The following is an 18,697-nucleotide window of genomic DNA, read 5'->3' on the forward strand; positions in this document are numbered from 1 at the left end:
GTAGGGATTCCTCCTGGAAAATGGCCACTGGGCAGGCCAAGAAGGTGATTGGAGATCAACATCAAGATGGATCTTACGGAGGTGGGCTGTGAGGATGGCAGATGGATGGAGTTGGCTCAGGATCATGGCTGGTGTTAGGCAACAGTTCTGGCATACCATCTTGGGAGCTGACAATATTAGGCAGCTCAGGAATGCTGAGAAGGCAACTGTTCAAAGAGACTTAATTGTGCAAAGACCAAGTGTTTGGAAGTGAAGGTTAAAACCATGAAGACCTGAAGCAGTGCTGGGGTACATGGTACTCCCCAAATCTAGGGTGCCTGAAAGGCCCAGATCTGAGTACAATACCCTAGTTAAAGAGGTTAATCTTCCCCAAAGACCCAGTGATTCTGTGAGACCTAGGACATATAAAGAGGACATGATTACTGCTTTTTAACACACAGTTTCCATGGAGATCCTTTTGTTGTGTAGGATAATGTATTTCAGGGGAGGTACAGGGCTGTGGCAATGAAACAAAAATGGTCGCAGTGCAAAGGTTGGTTAGGCGCAAACCCCATTTAAAATAACTCAATATATTTTATTTGTATTGTTAAAAATCATTGAATATTCTTAATGTTGTTTAGTTTTATACAAAATATTTAACCTCTTTATCGCTTAAAATTGCGTGCTTTGAATTTAAAAATTATCAGTATGGCCCGCATTCGATTTGAGTTTGAGACCCCTGATTTAGAATACCAATGTGGAAGATATCACATCTTTTTGCCATAATTTACTGTAGTCCTCCCATGCAAGAACGTGAATAATATATTTTGTGGACAATTTTCTATCTGTTAGGTTAAGTTCAGGTATTTATTCTATAATCTGTGTTTATTCTCTTCACCGAGAGAATTTTCATTCCTGGGAACACTTGGTTGTGGCTACTGTAGGTATATTTGAAGGAGCAATAACGGAAATATGTCTTGACTGTTGGATTGGTTGTTAGAGCTCGTTAAAAAAAGTTCAAATACTGATAAAAGGTAGTTATACTGATCAATTACGTTTTTTAATAGAACGTTACTTTGCTTTCTTCGTTCAAACATGCAGTAACCAGAAGTTCTTTATTATGCATAGAAGTAGATGTAATTAAATTGTGTTATGTAGTGCGTTCGTTTGGTTTTGTGCGTCGAAGAATGTTAGGTTACATGTTTTGGTAATGTTGCAGAAGTCCTATGACAAGTTCTACATCTTTCGTTGAACCCTGTGAATGATCTATGGAAAGTAAATAAATTCTATTATATTCTGTAATGGTTTTTAACTTTTACAGGTTGTAGTGTCATATAGTTTCAATGAAAATGGCCATAGAGCTGGATCCAAAAGAAGTTGAAGCGCATCTTAATCGATTGGGCTATTACAACATAACAGAAGAACAACTAAAAGAGTTTATTAAAGGTAAATTAGCAAAGAAATTATCGTATTTTTGTAGTAACATTGTTTTTATATAGATTGGATTAATGCTAATCATATTGTTTTCTTTTATGCCAAGCATTGATTACTTTGTCTCCATAATGCAAAAAATATTACCCAATATATTTGGCAGGTCATTTACTACACAACACAATAAAATTTCATATTCATGTGCTTATATATTTTGGTTACAACATTTTGTTAGCTGTGCAGTATTTAGGATTGTGCTGTCAGTGAATGAATTAATTTAAATATTTAGGTTGGTGTTGTAATTTGATGTTCACTACTGTTCATATTATTAAGTCACAAAACACATGTAGAAGATATAAGAGATTTTCAGATATTACATGTAAATATAAATCTTGTCATTTATGTGACAGAAGTGTGTACAGAAGCACAGACAGATGGTATTAAAGAAAAAGTTGCCTTTTCATATTTGTGCACTTAAAAAACTTACAGTTTGTTAATTGTAGAATACAATTTCAGTGAAACGTAACAGATTAGTATGTGGCATAATGAAACACGAAGGTTAGTTATACATTTTTACTCATCTGCAAACACACACTGAAATTTTCTTATATCCAACATTCACTTTTACATTCACACTGGAAAGTGTTTGTGTCAATGTGGAACCATCACCTCTTTTTAAGTGGCTCTTAACAGACATTGAGATTGACACGCCTGGTTTAAATGTCCTAAATGGTACAAGGTGACTATCAAGATTGAATAGAAACAGCAAAATTCTGCTGATGATGAGAAATGTGCCATTGTGTATGCTTCGTTTTCATGGCAGTCTTTACAGGGACTGTACAATATATCGAGACAGATTAGGAGTTAGTTTGTTGTACAGAATATTAGCATATTAATCCTTTTAGGGCTGATCAAAGACATAACATAGAAGAATTGCCATTTTTATGAATTCTGGCCCTAATGCATTCTGTTTTTACTTAGTATAACAAATCATGACCCAAAAATGGATTGACTGTTTTGACAAGATGAAATTCTTCCTTTCTTGTCCATTTAGATTTGAAGAAACTTATAAAATATGATCAGCACTTGTTCTGCACATGTAATGAATCAACTAAAGACAGTGAAAGTTCCTGCACAGGAACTTCAACTGAGGTGTTGAGCAATTATAATTTAACCTCATCACCTGGTGAAAAAGAAAACAGCCATGTTGAAAATCATAAAAATGACCAAGCCCATGATCGTGCGGAACAGAAATATGTACTTTGTTCAAGATCATTCCCACATAATGTACAACCAGGTAAGCATCACATTAAATTTTATCTGAAGTAAAATTCACTAGCTTTTTAATCTGACATATTGTATTAAATCTGCCTTGTTGCGTTTGTTTGATCTGTTCTTTATTTGTTGGTTGCTTCAGGTAAATATGTCTGCAGCAATCTAATCAACCTTGGATGTAGAAATCCATTAAAATCTTTTGTGAAAGATGCACGTTCTTGTTTGCATGTTTCTTATTTACAGATAACAGTTCCAGTACAACTTATGTATCACCATGCGCTACAGCTCTCCCTAACGTGGCAGGAAACACGAAAAAATCAATTAATCATTCAAAACAGAAACATTCTCAGAAAACAAGATCTGTAGAAAATCTTCAAGAACCCATGAAACCAAAACGTTCATGTGAGTATTAGTCCTTGATTCTTCATAAAGAGTTTGGAATGCTCCGTTGTCTCTTTGCATAACTAAAGGTGAACCCAATAATAATAATAATAATAATCCGTGGCGTAACAGCCCTCTGAAAGCCAAAGCCAACGCCAACTACTTCCTACATTTTCCTATAATAATGATGATACAGTAGAGACAAATTGACCATTGTAAGATTTGAGGTTTTCACAGCAGTATATTGACATGCAGTGTCATGTTGCCAGTGTGAATTGACCCTTATTTGTACAGTTTATAAGCACTTATTTTTCTTCAGTCATACGACCAAGGAATATTCAACCTGGACAACAAGTAGAGGCACCTAAGCGATGCGACCCAGTAAAGCTTTATCATTATTACCAGGACATCTGGAAGCAGCAGAAGGTCCCTGGTGAATGCTGTCATTCTGATCTACGATGGTGTATACGAGAGAGAATGCTAGGCGAAGACACACATCCTCGTGTACGTATGGTTGTTTAATAGTGCATATCCAAAAATTGCTTATTCAGAAAAGAGTATATAGTTTAGAGTTTTCAGAAAACTTAAATCTCTGGTGAAAGAATTAAAATAACAGTAACAATAAGAATTGTGAAATTAACTCTTTTGTTTTCAGATATATATTTATGCACTTCTGCCTAAAATGTTTTCAATTTTTAAGTAGGTCATGTTTTAATATTAAAATTGCTAGTTAACCCTTCAATTGCACAATCCAAAAATTCAAAATTTTAGAAACTCAGGCCTACCACTGGGCATAATCCTGAGCCAGTTCTGTCCACATAACACCCCAGTACCTTGTTTCTTTATTAACCGCTGTGGTTGGTTCCCCACACCTGTATATTTGCTCGCTACTCTGCCTGTAGATTGGTTGAAGGTATTTGCAGTCTGCATCATCTTGAAAATATTCACTTGGCTGTCTGTTGAGGGATATTGACGCTAATTGTACTGCTGGATGTTCTGCTAACCTTGATGCTCACTACCAATGTTTTATCTAAAATTTGCTGCATGCAAGTAGGAAATATTTTTTTCTAAATAAGCAGTCTTGTGTCCTAGAGGAGAAGAGGATGGGATATAGAGAAAACTGCATAATGATGAGCTTAAAAATTTATACTCCTCCCCTAATATTGTCAGGGTGATTAAGTCAAGAAGAATGAGGTGGGTGGGTCATGTGGCGTGCATGGATGGGGCAAGAGGTGTGCACCGAGTATTGGTCAGGAAGCCTGAGGGGAAGAGACCGCTGGGGAGACCTAGACGTAGATGGGAGGATAATGTCAGGCGGGATCTATGGGACATACGAGTTGAAGGAGAATGGATTTGGTTGGCCCAGGACAGGGTCTGGTGGAGGGCTTTGGTTTATTCGGTGATGAACCTTCAGGTTCCGTAAGCCATCTATTCAGTTAGTTAGCAGTCTTATATTTCTTGGTGAATAAACATGGCTGCTTCCTTTGGTTGTAAAGTATTTCAGGTCCAATAATAAGTGCAATTTTAGATGAATGTTATGAAGATAATGTGTCAATTTGTGCATCTGGTGAGAGCGATGTGGTTTATGCACAAGAAGAAATAAAAATGAAAAATAGGACTACAGTACATCTTTCATAGTACTAACATGGCTTGTGTATCATGCAGGAGCCTACCATAAAGACTTATTTTAATAGGGATGCTTTTATTGAAACACCCATCTTGAACCAAATTATGTCACAAGACAAATTTAATGCATTACACCTGATCATGTAATTAAAAAAATGTTCTCGCAACATTAAATACTCATCCGTTGGCTAAATTAGTATTTGCATTCATTTATCTTTCAGCCCGTTTCAAGAGCTTCATCCACGAGGACACTGAATAGGCAATGCAGAAAATTGTAAATTGTTACTGCTTATCAAACTGATACTTGATCCTGTGGTTTACTTTGTTTGCTTGTAACTGGTGCCAGAAGGCGTTACTTGTAAATTTTAATATTCTAATGAATCAGACATGCATTTCTGTTGATGTTAAAAGAAAAGTATTGTAGGACAGTACTCCAGATGTGCAATAAATTACTTTTGAATCTTGTTTACACAAAGTGCCTTTGCTATCATGAGCCGGGATAGCTCAGTCAGTATAGTGACTAGCTACGGGCTGGACGGCCGGGGTTCGATTCCCGACGGGGGCAGAGGATTTTTCCTCTAGCCTCTGCATCCAGACCGGCTCTGGGGCCCACCCAGCCTCCTATCCAATGGGTACCGGGGTCCTTTCCCAGGGGTAAAGCCGGCCGGGGCGTGATGCTGACCACTCACCCCCATCTAGTGCTGGGGTCAAGGAAGAGAGGAGCTATACCTCCACTCACCCCAAGCGCCTACATGGCGTATAGTGGGACAAACTTTACTTTACTTTACTTTACTTTTGCCTTTGCTATCAGCCCTTTCAGATGTTTTATGTTGTTTTACTTGTAGTTTTTGTTGTCCCATCAAGGAAGAAATAAGAATTTTACATCTGATGCACACATATTGGTGGTGAAATGAGATGGATAGCTTTCTATACATTTTAATCTTAAGGTTTTTATATGCTTGATAAGACTTTGAATGTACTTTGACTATGTCAAATGATTTATTAGCTGTCTTTATATTAGGACTTTATTGTTCTTTCTAGTGAAGGGACATATAACACACTGCGTTTTCTCTTGTTCGCTTCTAGACCAGCCTCCTTCCTAGTGTCTAATAGTCTATGCTTTTTTCTTCTTTATGATGTTTTCACAGATTAAATTAATCTTATCCGCAAGGACCGGAAGGTGGCTATAAAATAATAATACTTTGAGGTGTTGCAGTTCTTTAATGATACAGATGTATATAAATCCATTTAAAGTGTAAACTGATTACAGGCTGAATAAGCCACATCGTATTTTACAAAGGACAAGGTGAAGCTACTGGCCTAGCCATTCTGATTTAACATGAACTTCTTTGTAACATCCATGAAGTCGGGCCTATTTAGTTGGTATAGAAGTTTCTCTTCAATACGATTCACTGCTGCCATAGTGAGTACCAGAGTGTCGTGTTTCAACATGCTGAACACATTCAATCCTGTGGAATAAAATACAAGGATTTAAAATTAATTAGCATACAACATAGTTATATTTTAACCACATAATAGTTTGCAGGATTTGAGGTTTTCATGGACATTTCAGAAGTCCATACTGCCCCCCCATCATCAGAGCGATGAGACCTGATGATGGAGGCAGCGTGGACAACCTAGAAGACAGCCATCTTCAAGAAATAGTTTATTTTGAAGCATAACAGAATATTTGGTTTTAAATATTTTACATAAGACTTGTAGATGGAAAAGCATTAAGTTTATCAACAAAATACTAAAATCAACATTTAACATATCATTTCCAGGCCAAGATGGGATGAGCTTTACATCGAAAGTCTTGGAACATTTTCAAACTCCTTTTTTAATTGATGATACTTGTGGAAATGTGATAATGTAGAGAGAATAAAATAATGTTAATTTTATCTATAGCAGCAAAAGCATTATCCCACACAAAATGTTTGTTTAAAATATGATTCTTTCTATCTTTACATACTAAATTTCACCTAATATTCTGATACCTTGACAATGTAAGGCCATTTCATTAACATCTCTTTATAAAGTGCATTTTAGTATGAAACTGTGGCAGGGGGGATATTGAATTTTGTTACATTCTATTGTGTTAGGTGCAGAAGATAGTTACTCTTAGCTACATTACTTTATAGCCATCAGATGACAGAAATATTTAAAACTTGGTGGGACTGAGTCATCACTAAAAATAGATTGACTGGTATTATCCTTATTTTGTAATAGCAATTCCACGGTGCAGGGCCATAGTCATTCGGCTAGTCCTGAATTTCTCTGCCTTCGTAGAATTGAAAGGTTTACTGCCACTGTACACTTTCCTGTGCCAGATGAATAGTTCACGTCTTCACACACTACGTTAAGATCCAATTTAATAGTATACTTCCATCTGTATCCAGGTCCCCCAAACTGTCTCTTCTGTTTAGGTTTTCCTACAAATTCTGGATATATCTCATCTTATCCTTGATTTGGCAGACACAAAGACTACTCACCATAAACAGGCATCAGGTTTATGTGTAATATGGAATCAGTTGCAGCAGTGATGTTTCTTGGCATAATGTCAATCCTGAAATACAATTTGTGCTTTAATAAACAGAAGGAAAATCAAAAATAGTATTCATTATCAAACAACAAATTTAGCACTTACTCATCCACAAGAAGGACAGATGGTCCCCAGTTGCGATTCTCTACAAGATCCTCGATATATTTTGGATCGTCTGTTGGAATTTCTAGAGAATTCACGACGTGCAGGTCATCCTGAAATAAGAAGTTTCTGAAATGCCATATTATTTCAAGAATTCAGACATTCGGTTATAACTATAATCACAATTTCAAATTCCCTTCCAGTAAAAATTTTCAGTTCTTAATATTTGTACCACTCGATGATTTTACCTGTGCTAGTTTTATGGAAAGGCAAGATATTAATCCATGAACTCTGGTGTAGAATGGTAACATATAGAAGTAGGTTTGTGGAGATCGAGGACCGTGAGCAATGCCGCCTCCTCGCCACAGGGGTGAACGTATGCTTCCATGACGAGCTTTCCCAGTACCTTTTTGTGGCCACGGTTTCCTTCCACCCCCACGAACTTCTGCGCGAGTTTTTGTGTGATCATATCGCTGCAAAAGAGGAACTTTGAAGGTGATATCAGGTAAACATAACTATAGTACATAATGTTTAAAGTGAATATACATAACATAAAATGGTCTACAGAAATAGTAGTGAATTGAGAATGTTATCTCAACCATGCAAATGTAACATGTACTATTAGCAATTGTAATTAAATGAAGCAGTAGGTTTGGTTCCATTATCACCTGCCAGGATAAGAAATGGCAATCTTGCCTACTCAATACTCCCATTAAAAAAATCCAGACTGGAAAGGTATATCCATACCAGAATACAGTTTCCACACGAGTTCTTTGTGTTCTGAATGTTTCTAGCTGAAACCATATCATGCATATACTGCAGAAGTGTCATTCACATAAGCAGAAAAATACATTGCAGACAATGTAAAAAGTGACAGTAGTGTTCCTCCAACATAACAAGTTCACCTAGTCACATGTCAACAAGCAGTCATTAACATTAATTCATGTTTATCTTCAAATCAGGAATATATATTGGATTCTTTGCTTATCAGGCATCTTGCATAACTAATTATAATTAATGGAACGCAATGAAAGCCCCATGTGAACAAGTACAAGGAAATTATGAATCATCAGAATTGTGATACCAGCTGTATGTGCTTACATCACTTCCAGTTTTAGGCTCAAACAATTTTAAATGCTTCATCCTTGTTTCATAGAGCACAGTACACCTCTTCCCTACACTCAATTCTGATCCCTATACTGTCCTGTTTCATGTGAGTAACAAAAAACTGATATACCACACTTTCCATAGTTTTTGTAGAACTAAATTTGGGGCAATGGTCTCATAATTTAAGAGTTGTATTAATGGGTTCATACTTCAGACATTTTTGACGGCATATTGAGATCAACATACAATTTACTAACGCCCTCTGTCATGAAATTGAAAAGCACCCTATTTCAATACACAAAACTGCATAATTACACACCACTTTTCTATATTTTGTTTGCCATTCTACATTTTCGTGAATAATGTCAATTCTTGGCTGTGCACCAAATACATCGGGATGTAGGTCAATTAGTCCCAGCTTCTGTTCTTCCACAGTGTTGAGGTTTTCAACCCAAGCTTGTTGTACTCTTTTGTACTCAGGAGGGCAAGCTAGTGTTCTGCGTATAATCGGTGTAGTGGAGAGACTGCTATTAGAAACTGAAACATCAAGAAGTTATACCACAAATCATCCAATACTTGCATTTATCAGCGCATAACAGACATTTTACAAGTCAGGTATTATTAACTTAACACAAGGGTCTGTTGTATTTATTTGTGACACACATTCCCAGCTGAAACAAATTTGGTTAACTTTTATATTAACGTAAAGTTGTTAACCAACTGCACCTTCACCATCTGAAGAAACAGACGTTGAATCAAATCGTCTTCCTCCACATACTCTGTTTATCGGGTCCAGTAATATTTTTGGCGTAATAGAAATACGTGAAAATAAATAAATTCTGTTTACGACTGCCATCTTACAAGCAGTGGCACCAACCTGAGATGACCCACGCTGGTAGGTAGAATAACTATGGTGCCAATGTACCAACATTACCTCTTAAAAATGACTTTCGTAAAACGTAGAATTAATTTACATTCAGCAGTCGTAATAGGCCTAAACCAAGGGTGTAAGAAATGTATTAGCACAAATGCAGTACTTGTTTCTAATACAACTATATATAACATAGTTATGACAGTGTTGATGTTTTCAACGCGGTGACGATGGTGGCGTCGTGTGGACTGATTGATAGGTGATATTGGCCAGAACCTAAAAGAACATCAATTCCGTTACCATTCCTAATAAGATTCAACGTGGATCTTTGAAATCGTCATGGCTACTATAGCCGGCGATGCTTTCTCTTTCGTGTGGCCTGTATAATCCCGTCATAAGAAATGTACTTTGTCGATACGCCTCTTCCTTTCCGGAAAACCGTGGACACTGGACTTTCGTTATTGATGTGGAAATCGTTTCATGTCGTCGAGTACACTCTTGTCTCTTGGGGTGCTTTGATGCAGTCACCATGCCGTTAGCATATAACGATTACGTAAAACGAGAAACCTGTAACAGTCGAAATTTTAATGTTAAACTGACTTCAGAATTTTTTTATGGTTCGCGTATCATCTGCACCACATTTCCTGATAAGCCTGGTGAAGATTTGAATAGAGTAATATGTTTCAAAAAATTTTCATGGATATATTGCTTACGTGCCTCATAATACTTAATATAGACACGAATGTACGAAAACACTTGTATTTGATATTGTCATTTGCATGTTATTTGCTTTTATCTTTAGGTTAAATTTAGTGGGTGGTCTATAATTACTACCAAATACGTGGGACAGGGTCCTTCGAATGGTGCTACCACACATCCCATCTGATGTAACAGATGACGTAGTTCATTAGGGTATTGGTGTATAGGTTGGTATTACAGTATTAACTTTGGTGTGTTCCGAGTTTATGGCGGTTTAAATTTGCAAATTATAGAGATAAAAGTTCAATTTAATTAATTTTTAGAGACTCGTGAGAAATTTATACATTTTTGTAACATGTTTTGTGAGAAGGCGTTCGAATTAATCAAAGAACTTCATCGATCACCTGATATATTGCCATTATTTAATGTAAGTATTTATTATATTTACTGCATTAAGATAGGGCAATGGCATCCGTTGTCAACAGGTAAAAAGAGTAACCTGAAAGGAAACATTTGTATAAGTGGGATAATAGGTTGTTTTTTGTTATTATTTTTATTTTATGGGATGCTTACTTATGCTAACCTTAGTTAAGATTACATAGTGTCTCTAATTAAGTGATGTTCTGATGGCAGAAGTTCTCAAATTTTGGAAACACAACTTTATAAGACTAGAATCTATGCTGGAGCAACCAGAGTTATGGTTGTTGTCCCAAATTCATCTGATTGTATATTAGGTTGGTTTCCTGATTTAGGCCATGGTCTTCATCTTAGCCTGTAGGGTTACAGAATAGAATTGAACAGAATTTTTACATTACATAAATCCTTTATAAAGCAAAAGATGTAGAACATGTGATGATATTGACACAGTTTTTAATACCAAATATATATTTGTTATAACTAACTAACTAACTAGATGGCTTACCGAACCCGAAGGTTCATCACCGAATTAACCAAAGCCCTCCACCGGACCCTGTCCTGGGCCAACAAAATCCAGTCTCCTTCAACTCCTATCTCCCATAGATCCCGCCTGAGATTATCCTCCCATCTACGTCTAGGTCTCCCCAGCGGTCTCTTCCCTTCAGGTTTCCGAACCAGTACCTGGTGCACACCTCTTGTCCCATCCATGCACGCTACATGCCCAGCCCATCTCATTCTTCTCGACTTAATCACCCTGACAATACTGGGGGAGGAGTACAGATTTTTAAGCTCATCATTATGCAGTTTTCTCCACGACCCATAAAAAATTTTATAGGAAGGGTCCTGTTTAAAGCAGTGATTTACCTCAAATCTTCCATCTGATTATTTATAATTAAGAAGCAGGATATTTTACTGTGGCATTAATGGAACTGTTGTTGTGTATGTAAAAGAATTAAAGATTTATTACTATTCACTGTACATTATTGTTTTATTATGTGTGTTTTGAGGATTGATGTTACATTGGTTTACTTATTTTACCTGCCATGATGGTTTTTCATCACACTTTCATTGCATTACAGTGTAAGAAAAGAGCTCACATTGATTCCTGATAGTCTCCAAGCTCAAGAACTATTATTTTTATGCTGTGTTGTTCCCCACATCTAGAGTTAATTTCATCAAACATGAGAATACTTATCTGCTCGCCGATCCCCGCTGGGTTTTGAATAGGTAGAAAAATTTCTTTAACCACGTGTTAACAAGATATTGCTTGCGAGGCCTGAAGGGAGGAGACTGCTGGAAAGACCTAGACATAGGTGGAAGGATAACGTTAAGATAAACCTTAGGGATGTAGGAATCGACGGAGCGAAGTGGATGTAGCTAGCTCAGGTTAGAGTCTGGTAGTGGGCTTTTGTGAACACGGTAATGAACCTTCGGGTTCCATGAAGATACTGGGCTATTCTTTGACAAGCTGTGTGTACAATTGACTTTTCAAAGAATTCGCCCACTCCCATCTAGTGTCAAGGTCAAGAATGAGTAGGAGCTATATCGCCTCTCCCCACAAGTGCCTACATGGCATATAGTGCGACAGCTTTACTTTTTTACTTCCTTGACCGTAGAGTGAGTTCCGTACATTGTTTTCCCCTTCCATGTTCCAGCGTTATGATATTTTGTAAGTAAATATAGTAATATTTCATCATATACAATTTTTGTAGTACTTATGTGTTAATTTCAGCTCTTCAGACTTACATATCCTTACTTTAGCATCTGAAAGAAGTGCACGCACATTTTCATTATTATTATTTTTTATCTAGGAAGATGGAGTTCGTCAAGTATTGGAAGAGATGAAAGCACTGTTTGAACACAATCAAAGAGATGTGTAAGTATGTAAGCGAAATGCACTGAAGTGAAAGTAACAATGTACTTCTAGCTTGTAATGCCATACACAATTATAGACACCAACACTTTGGAGATACATACTATCTACATCTTAAGCTCTAAAAATGGAGACCGTGTTTTTCCGAAACATCGGTTATCTGTCTGTTAGTTCACGTGGTGTCACAACCCAGATGATTATCGTCATCATCTTCACCGCTATGAAAATCTCAAACAGAAGTAAGTTATAACATTTTTGAATTATTGTATTGTGTGTGGAAATTTAAATAGCACATCAAGAATTGAAGATTTTAGTGCTAAATATTAGCAGGAATATGATTGGATGATTGTTCTTTTGCTGCTGTTGTAGTTAGGTTAGGATTATATGTATGTTTACCATTCATTGCATCATGTATTATTTTTTATTTCTTTATGGTGTTTATATTACAGTTTACATTTCTGACATCAAATGTATCTCTTGGTTGGGGGCTGCATCAAGAGTTCATTAAAAAAAGATGCTGAAATCCATGAAATGGTGGTACAAAACATGTGAATATACACCACAAGTGCATTTCAGAGAACCTTCATGATGGGAGCTGGACCGTGAATAAGCGAAACTACAAATGTGGAGGATGCCTGTAGTAAAATTCTGTTGCATGTAGGAATAGACTTTTGAAGGATTGAATTTGATTTTTCTTCACAGTATTGCTTAGTAAAAACTAATGTTTTGCTATTAAATGTATTTCAGAAATGCTCACATAGGTGGGGATGCAAGTTACCTGTCTGGAGTTCATCTGCGTCATACGGCTCTGGAGAGGAACAAAAGATGTCTTCTAGCATATTTGTATGAGCCACTACTATTCTCAACATTTATATACCAGATTTAAATTCCCTGCATCAGTCCCACTCCCTGGATATTTAATTAGATGCACCAGAATATAATTTATTCATTTGCCTTTGACAGTTCATGTGAAACTTGCATTAAATATGCGTAAAAGCTATCATACCTCTGAAAATGCTTCTCTTTATGGATCAAAGAATTATTACATTTTTAAATAATTCTGCTCAGTGTTATTTGCAAAATTTTGTATTTTGATGATGTGTGTGTTAGGAACGTGGGTTTCTTTCTTCGCATAATTTTTACACAGCAATTTACTGGGAACGGACACACCTGTAATATAAACTTTCAGTGTTTTTTTGGAACTACAGTAATGCTGTGAGTGCCTGCTATGGAATCGAAAGGTTTGTTACTGCGTTCACAAGACCCAGTCCTTACGCACATGAATGAAGTTGACGTCCTCACACCCGTTTGTTTAATATTCATTTTAATATGCTCCTGTACATTCCTTGTTCTTCCAAATGGCCTCTTCCCATCAGGGAGTTTGCTAACTAAAACTTTGTATGCATTTCTCATCTTCATGCTACATGCCTTGTCCATCTCTTCCTCTTTGATTTGATTGCCCTGATATTAATTTTTGAGGTAAAAATTGTGATGTTCTGACTAACTCGCAGTCTGTTTTCCTAATAAAATTATAGTTTTGAATACTGTAAAGCTAACAGCTGACCTGCTATGCGCCATGTAGGCACTAGATGGGGGGTGAACGGTCAGCATCATGCTCCAGCCGTGCTTTATCCCCGTTACCCATTAGATAGGAGACGGTGGGCCCCAGAGCCAGTCTGGATGCAGAGGAAAAAATTCTCTGCCCCTGTCGGGGATCGAACCCCGATCGTCCAGTCCGTAGTGAGTCACTATATTGACTGAGCTACCCCAGGTCATTTTTTTGAATATTATAATCAATTTAATAGGATACATAAAGACAAAAATTCTGAGATGAATGGTGGCAAGCATTACTTGAATTGAATTTGTTCTTCATTTCTTGTGAATGTAAATTTGATATGTTACTGTTAATTCCCGGTATTTGAACATGTTTCCAAAGTATTTTTTTTTTTAGTTCTCTTTGTATTTTGCGTTTGTCCTGACAGAAAGTTGCTTAGGTCCGTGTGAAGTTCATCTTCCGTTAAAGTGAATATTTCTATGTAACTGAAAGATTGAACATGTTTCTATTTTCCTGTAGTTTAGTGGTTACACTCTAAAATGTATCTTATATTTTTCTCAGGATTTATAGCATTAATTAAATACATTCAGAACAATTTGTAATCCTTTGCTCCTAACCATTGGTATCTGACTGAACTGTTGATTATTACAATTACTGCAATTGAGGAAACTCACAGAGAAAAAGTGTTTAAGCCAGAGAGCGTCAGATGTGAGTCCACTACAACCTTATATTTGAATACGTTTCCTAAGTTTGTACTAATTGATTAGCATTACTCTGTACCAATAATAGAGCGATGTGTAAGTAGTTCATTATCTAGGTACGATCGTCTCGTGAGGATACGGCATATGAGATGGGAATTTGGGAGTATCTTGCCGCCTGAAGTTAAATACAATCTCTGTGAGCCTGAGGTATGTAAAATATAATTTTGTCCTTATATACAGGTTTTTACTACATTATTAATGTATTTTAATATTTCTGTATGTTATGTGTTTGTAGGAACACTTTGATTTGTTTCAGATTCTGTGGTTCAATAAATACAGTAAGTCACTTGCAAATTACATGAAGTCAGTTGGAGACAGTCATGGTTTGAACCTCACGCAAGACACTAAACCTCCAAAGTCTCTTTACATAGAGGTGAGGGATTATTACTGATAAACCTGCTCGGAATATAATCGTGAGGTGCCGTGTTAATTTCTCATTTCATAGAATTGTCCTCTGGTGGTGGGTGATGACAGTGAATGGTGTTACCGCCCTGTTTGCCTGAGACATTACTGCCTTTTTCCAATTTCTAATCCTCAGGAGCAGTGTGACATCCGTTTGAACTGCGTCCTCCCACCCGTGTCAGCTATCCTTATCGAGTTGAATCAAAGTACTCGAGGACTCTCATGTGTAAATATATTATTGTAATCGTCCCTGAAGAAACCTAGAAATCTGTAGAAACCTTTAGTAGAAGGATAACAGGGCCAGTGCGTTGATACAAAGTCTTTAGTGACCAAAGCACTTTCGTAAGACGCGAGCAGTGCGTAATTTTTAACTTTTGATGTTCTTAATTCTATTCCTTTGTCCTGAGCGATTCTTGAAATTTACAGTTTGTTATGGATTTGTGTTTGTATGCTGTTTTAGGTTCGCTGTCAGGTTGATTATGGCAAATTTGAATTAGATGATGGCGAAACAGTTCTGCTCAAGAAAAACAGCCAACATCTGCTGCCTCGTGCTCAATGCGAACCCCTCATACGGCAAGGCATCCTCGAACACATCGTACATTAATGTCTGGAAGGGGAATTGGCACAAAACTCTTTAGTGCCTACGATTTCTCAATCGAAACAGAGCAATAGATATGACTGTATTGCAGTTTTATATAATTTTCTTTATTGCGCTCGTGTCGCACATTTGTAGTTGCGATGTTAAATACATTGAAGTCCATTTAGAGTTGTGTTAAAATTATAAATATTTCAGACAACTCGCTGGTGTTATGGGACTTAAAACTATCGATTGACACCACAAGAATTCCTTATCCTGTAGCCTGTCCAGGGTGAGCTTTGTCTAGTTACAGAAATATTGCAGTTGTTGTTCCTTGGCTCTACAACCCGTTTGTGGGTTTTCGCCGTCTTATTTTTCAGATGTTTCTTCGTCTTTAAAGCGTGCATTTGTGAGTAGTGAGCGACCATCAAACTGACTGCACAATTTCTACTCAATCCTGATTTGACTGCCAGAGCCATCTAGCAGTGAATCAGGAAACTACTTCTGGGTGAGAAGTGGCCGCTGAATTTTGCATACGAAACATCTCGTATCATGCTCGTAAGGTTCTTTTACATGACGTAAATCTACGAAGGAAGTTGGCATTTATTTATTTCACAAAACTGACTATATGATTTAAATTTGGGGATTTGTAGTAACATTATTTCAACGTAAAAAGTGAAGCTTTCACGGCGACTGAAGTTGATGAAGGATTCTCGGTTCACAAGCCGTGTCAGGTGGCTGAACGGTGAATAAAACGGGCTACTAGCAACATCATACTACCTGCCGTCCACCGCCATTTTACCATCAGCGAGCGCACAACAAAGGATCAGATTTGTTACCCAGCAGCCCTGAGGATGAGAGCAGAGATTGGTCTCGAAACGTTGGCAGAAGATATGGTTTATTCATCGTTGAGCCACCTGATGCGGCTTGTAACCCAAGAATCATTCATCGTTATTTAAACATCACGGTCATACTCAGGATAATGTTCATATAGTTTGGATATAAACTAAGTAAAAGTACTGAATATATTTTAATTTCATCATTTTATCTATTATGATGCTGTCATAATATTATCATTAACATTTCCTTGTGTCAAAATTATAAAATTTGTTAAATGATATAAGATTATAAAACAAAATGTATGATATTATTTATCCAATTAAAACCAAAAATTCAGGGTTTTCTTTCGATTAAACGTGCGGGTGACCGTAGTGTTTCAAGAATGAATGTTAAATCTGTTTTTGCAATTAGGTCTACTGAATAGCCAGGCTCTCAGATTACAATTCGGATTAAGGCACAGCCATTCTATAGTTCGTGCCTCTAAAATCTGCTCACGCCACTGGATGAACAGAACACGCCTCAGAAGTAAGGTTAGGTTATCTCATACATTTACCTGATCATAATCAGGACTTATCTGCCAATTGATCAGTGATCTTATTTGCAAGAACTGTAATAAACATTACGAAATAATTGATGACTATCCCCTCCTGCCAGTGTCTGTGACATCTCGGGCTTAAGAAATCTCACAAAATAGATTTTTACGTGATAAATTGGAGCCTTATCTCTTTTATTCAAAAACTGTTTCATAATAGCGATTTGTATTATAATGACGTCTTGTTGTTACACCCACATTCCCTATCTTGTACTCACCGTACACACAGATAACGCTTGAACCTTGTTTATGAGGTCGCCATTCGTCTAATCACGTTACGTGATCTGAGAATTGTTTTTCGGATATTTTTGTGCTGAAGAACTCAAACCCCCGTCTCCCGAGTGGTCCCCTCCGTTCAGGATTTCCCTCACACCGACACAAAAAAGGGGTAGATAATACTTCTGTGTGTTTTAGCAGCGGTTCTCAACATTTCCCATACCTAGAGTCGCATTAACCCCTTCTTATCGATCAGCGGTCTTCAAGGTTATGAATGATGACAATTTATTTAAACATTATATCATTTATTAACAATTCTAATACCTTATTTATACAAGCAGGTTCATTAACTCAATGATTTTCGTTGACCAGCCCCATATGTACTCATCTGGTATCGAACTTGGACCGAACAGGAAGAAGGCTTGCGTTGTTGCCACACCGAGATCTTAGAATTTACACTTGGGTTCTTTGATGTATTCGTGATTATTCAACATCGGCTTCTTTCGACACGAGCGCTAGAGTTCTGATTGGCTTAGATCCGCAACGATTCATAGAACTTAAAGATATGTATGAAAATTCCAGAGATGAAAACCACAGAGAATTTCCTGTACACATAATGTTGATAATTATGCAGACCCATTGTGATGATGAGTTTCTACACATGTATGTGTTAAGGTAATTGTCAATCTGCTGACTTCTGATTCAGCTTTCAGTGTTCGGCAGCACAGTAACCTAAAATTACACGTCTGTGTACTACATTACTGGACAGACATCTGTCGTCCATGCACTGCACTGCGCCAATCATACGAGGTTTGAGGTTAGGAACGCTCACATTTATAAAGAACATTGTATCGTTGCCCGTGATACACCACCCACTAATTGAGGTAATTATTCCATTAAAACTGTTTTTATGAGACCTCTGATAACACAGGCCGTACCTCGTTAGGTCCTGTGAGGAGATCTCCAATTAATCGAGGCCAAACATTCATTATAAATCGATACTTCATTGTTGCCATATCTCGCTAACAAAGCGATTGAGACCATTAGTTATCCCTACCAAACGAACACTGAAGTTTCCTCGCGGCCGATATATTATTTTGCATCCTGCAAAGAATATCCTTTAACAATCGCGTATTACCGAATGATTTATTGTCCACAAAAATCAGATGGCCTTATTTTATACGAAGCTAGTGCCATAGCCGTCGTGTTGGTATTATTGATGGCAGGAAATTATAAAAAAAATGTGAAAGTGAAGTGGCCTCCGATGAGTGAATGATCTTCATACCAATTTTCATGAAAATCCGTTCTTTAAAAGTTATTAAAGGGGACACATGGTTATGATGATACCTTGAGCATCGTAATTTTGCTTTAAAAACACAAAAATTCATGTCATTTGGTTTACGCAGATGGAGTTCAACGTAAGAACTTCTGCTTTCGGAGTTGAACTGCGC

The 18,697-nt window shown here is 37.1% G+C and overlaps 3 protein-coding genes across 4 annotated transcripts; 2 read left to right on the plus strand and 1 right to left on the minus strand.

Annotated features, from left to right (window-relative positions):
- The first annotated feature begins 879 nt into the window (after positions 1 to 879).
- Positions 880 to 5,157, plus strand: Hyls1 (Hyls1 centriolar and ciliogenesis associated). 2 transcript variants are annotated; one of them, XM_022063677.2, is made up of 6 exons: positions 880 to 1,013; positions 1,301 to 1,425; positions 2,465 to 2,707; positions 2,929 to 3,087; positions 3,386 to 3,570; positions 4,914 to 5,157. In XM_022063677.2, the coding sequence occupies exons 2-6, from the start codon at positions 1,323 to 1,325 to the stop codon at positions 4,968 to 4,970; spliced, it is 747 nt and encodes a 248-aa protein (XP_021919369.2). In that variant the 5' UTR covers positions 880 to 1,013; positions 1,301 to 1,322; the 3' UTR covers positions 4,971 to 5,157. The 2 variants fall into 2 exon arrangements, with proteins under 2 accessions (XP_021919369.2, XP_021919370.2); XM_022063678.2 differs by lacking the exon at positions 880 to 1,013 and adding an exon at positions 1,046 to 1,186.
- A 736-nt stretch (positions 5,158 to 5,893) lies between these two features.
- On the minus strand, positions 5,894 to 9,331 carry mRpL4 (mitochondrial ribosomal protein L4). The gene is made up of 6 exons (XM_022063689.2): positions 9,170 to 9,331; positions 8,763 to 8,980; positions 7,585 to 7,809; positions 7,340 to 7,449; positions 7,185 to 7,258; positions 5,894 to 6,161 (listed from the first exon to the last, which is right to left on the minus strand). Exons 1-6 carry the CDS (start codon positions 9,297 to 9,299, stop codon positions 6,013 to 6,015), a joined length of 906 nt encoding a protein of 301 aa, XP_021919381.1. The 5' UTR covers positions 9,300 to 9,331; the 3' UTR covers positions 5,894 to 6,012.
- A 779-nt stretch (positions 9,332 to 10,110) lies between these two features.
- Positions 10,111 to 15,787, plus strand: LOC110829697 (DNA replication complex GINS protein PSF1). The gene is made up of 6 exons (XM_022063691.2): positions 10,111 to 10,440; positions 12,242 to 12,306; positions 13,051 to 13,146; positions 14,676 to 14,766; positions 14,876 to 14,992; positions 15,482 to 15,787. The coding sequence occupies exons 1-6, from the start codon at positions 10,369 to 10,371 to the stop codon at positions 15,623 to 15,625; spliced, it is 585 nt and encodes a 194-aa protein (XP_021919383.1). The 5' UTR covers positions 10,111 to 10,368; the 3' UTR covers positions 15,626 to 15,787.
- The last annotated feature ends 2,910 nt before the right edge of the window (positions 15,788 to 18,697 follow it).

The sequence above is a fragment of the Zootermopsis nevadensis genome, unplaced genomic scaffold, assembly GCF_977971745.1.
Source record: "Zootermopsis nevadensis isolate Lab colony 2312 unplaced genomic scaffold, Znev_1.0 Znev_ptg000020l, whole genome shotgun sequence".
NCBI lineage: Eukaryota > Metazoa > Arthropoda > Insecta > Blattodea > Termopsidae > Zootermopsis > Zootermopsis nevadensis.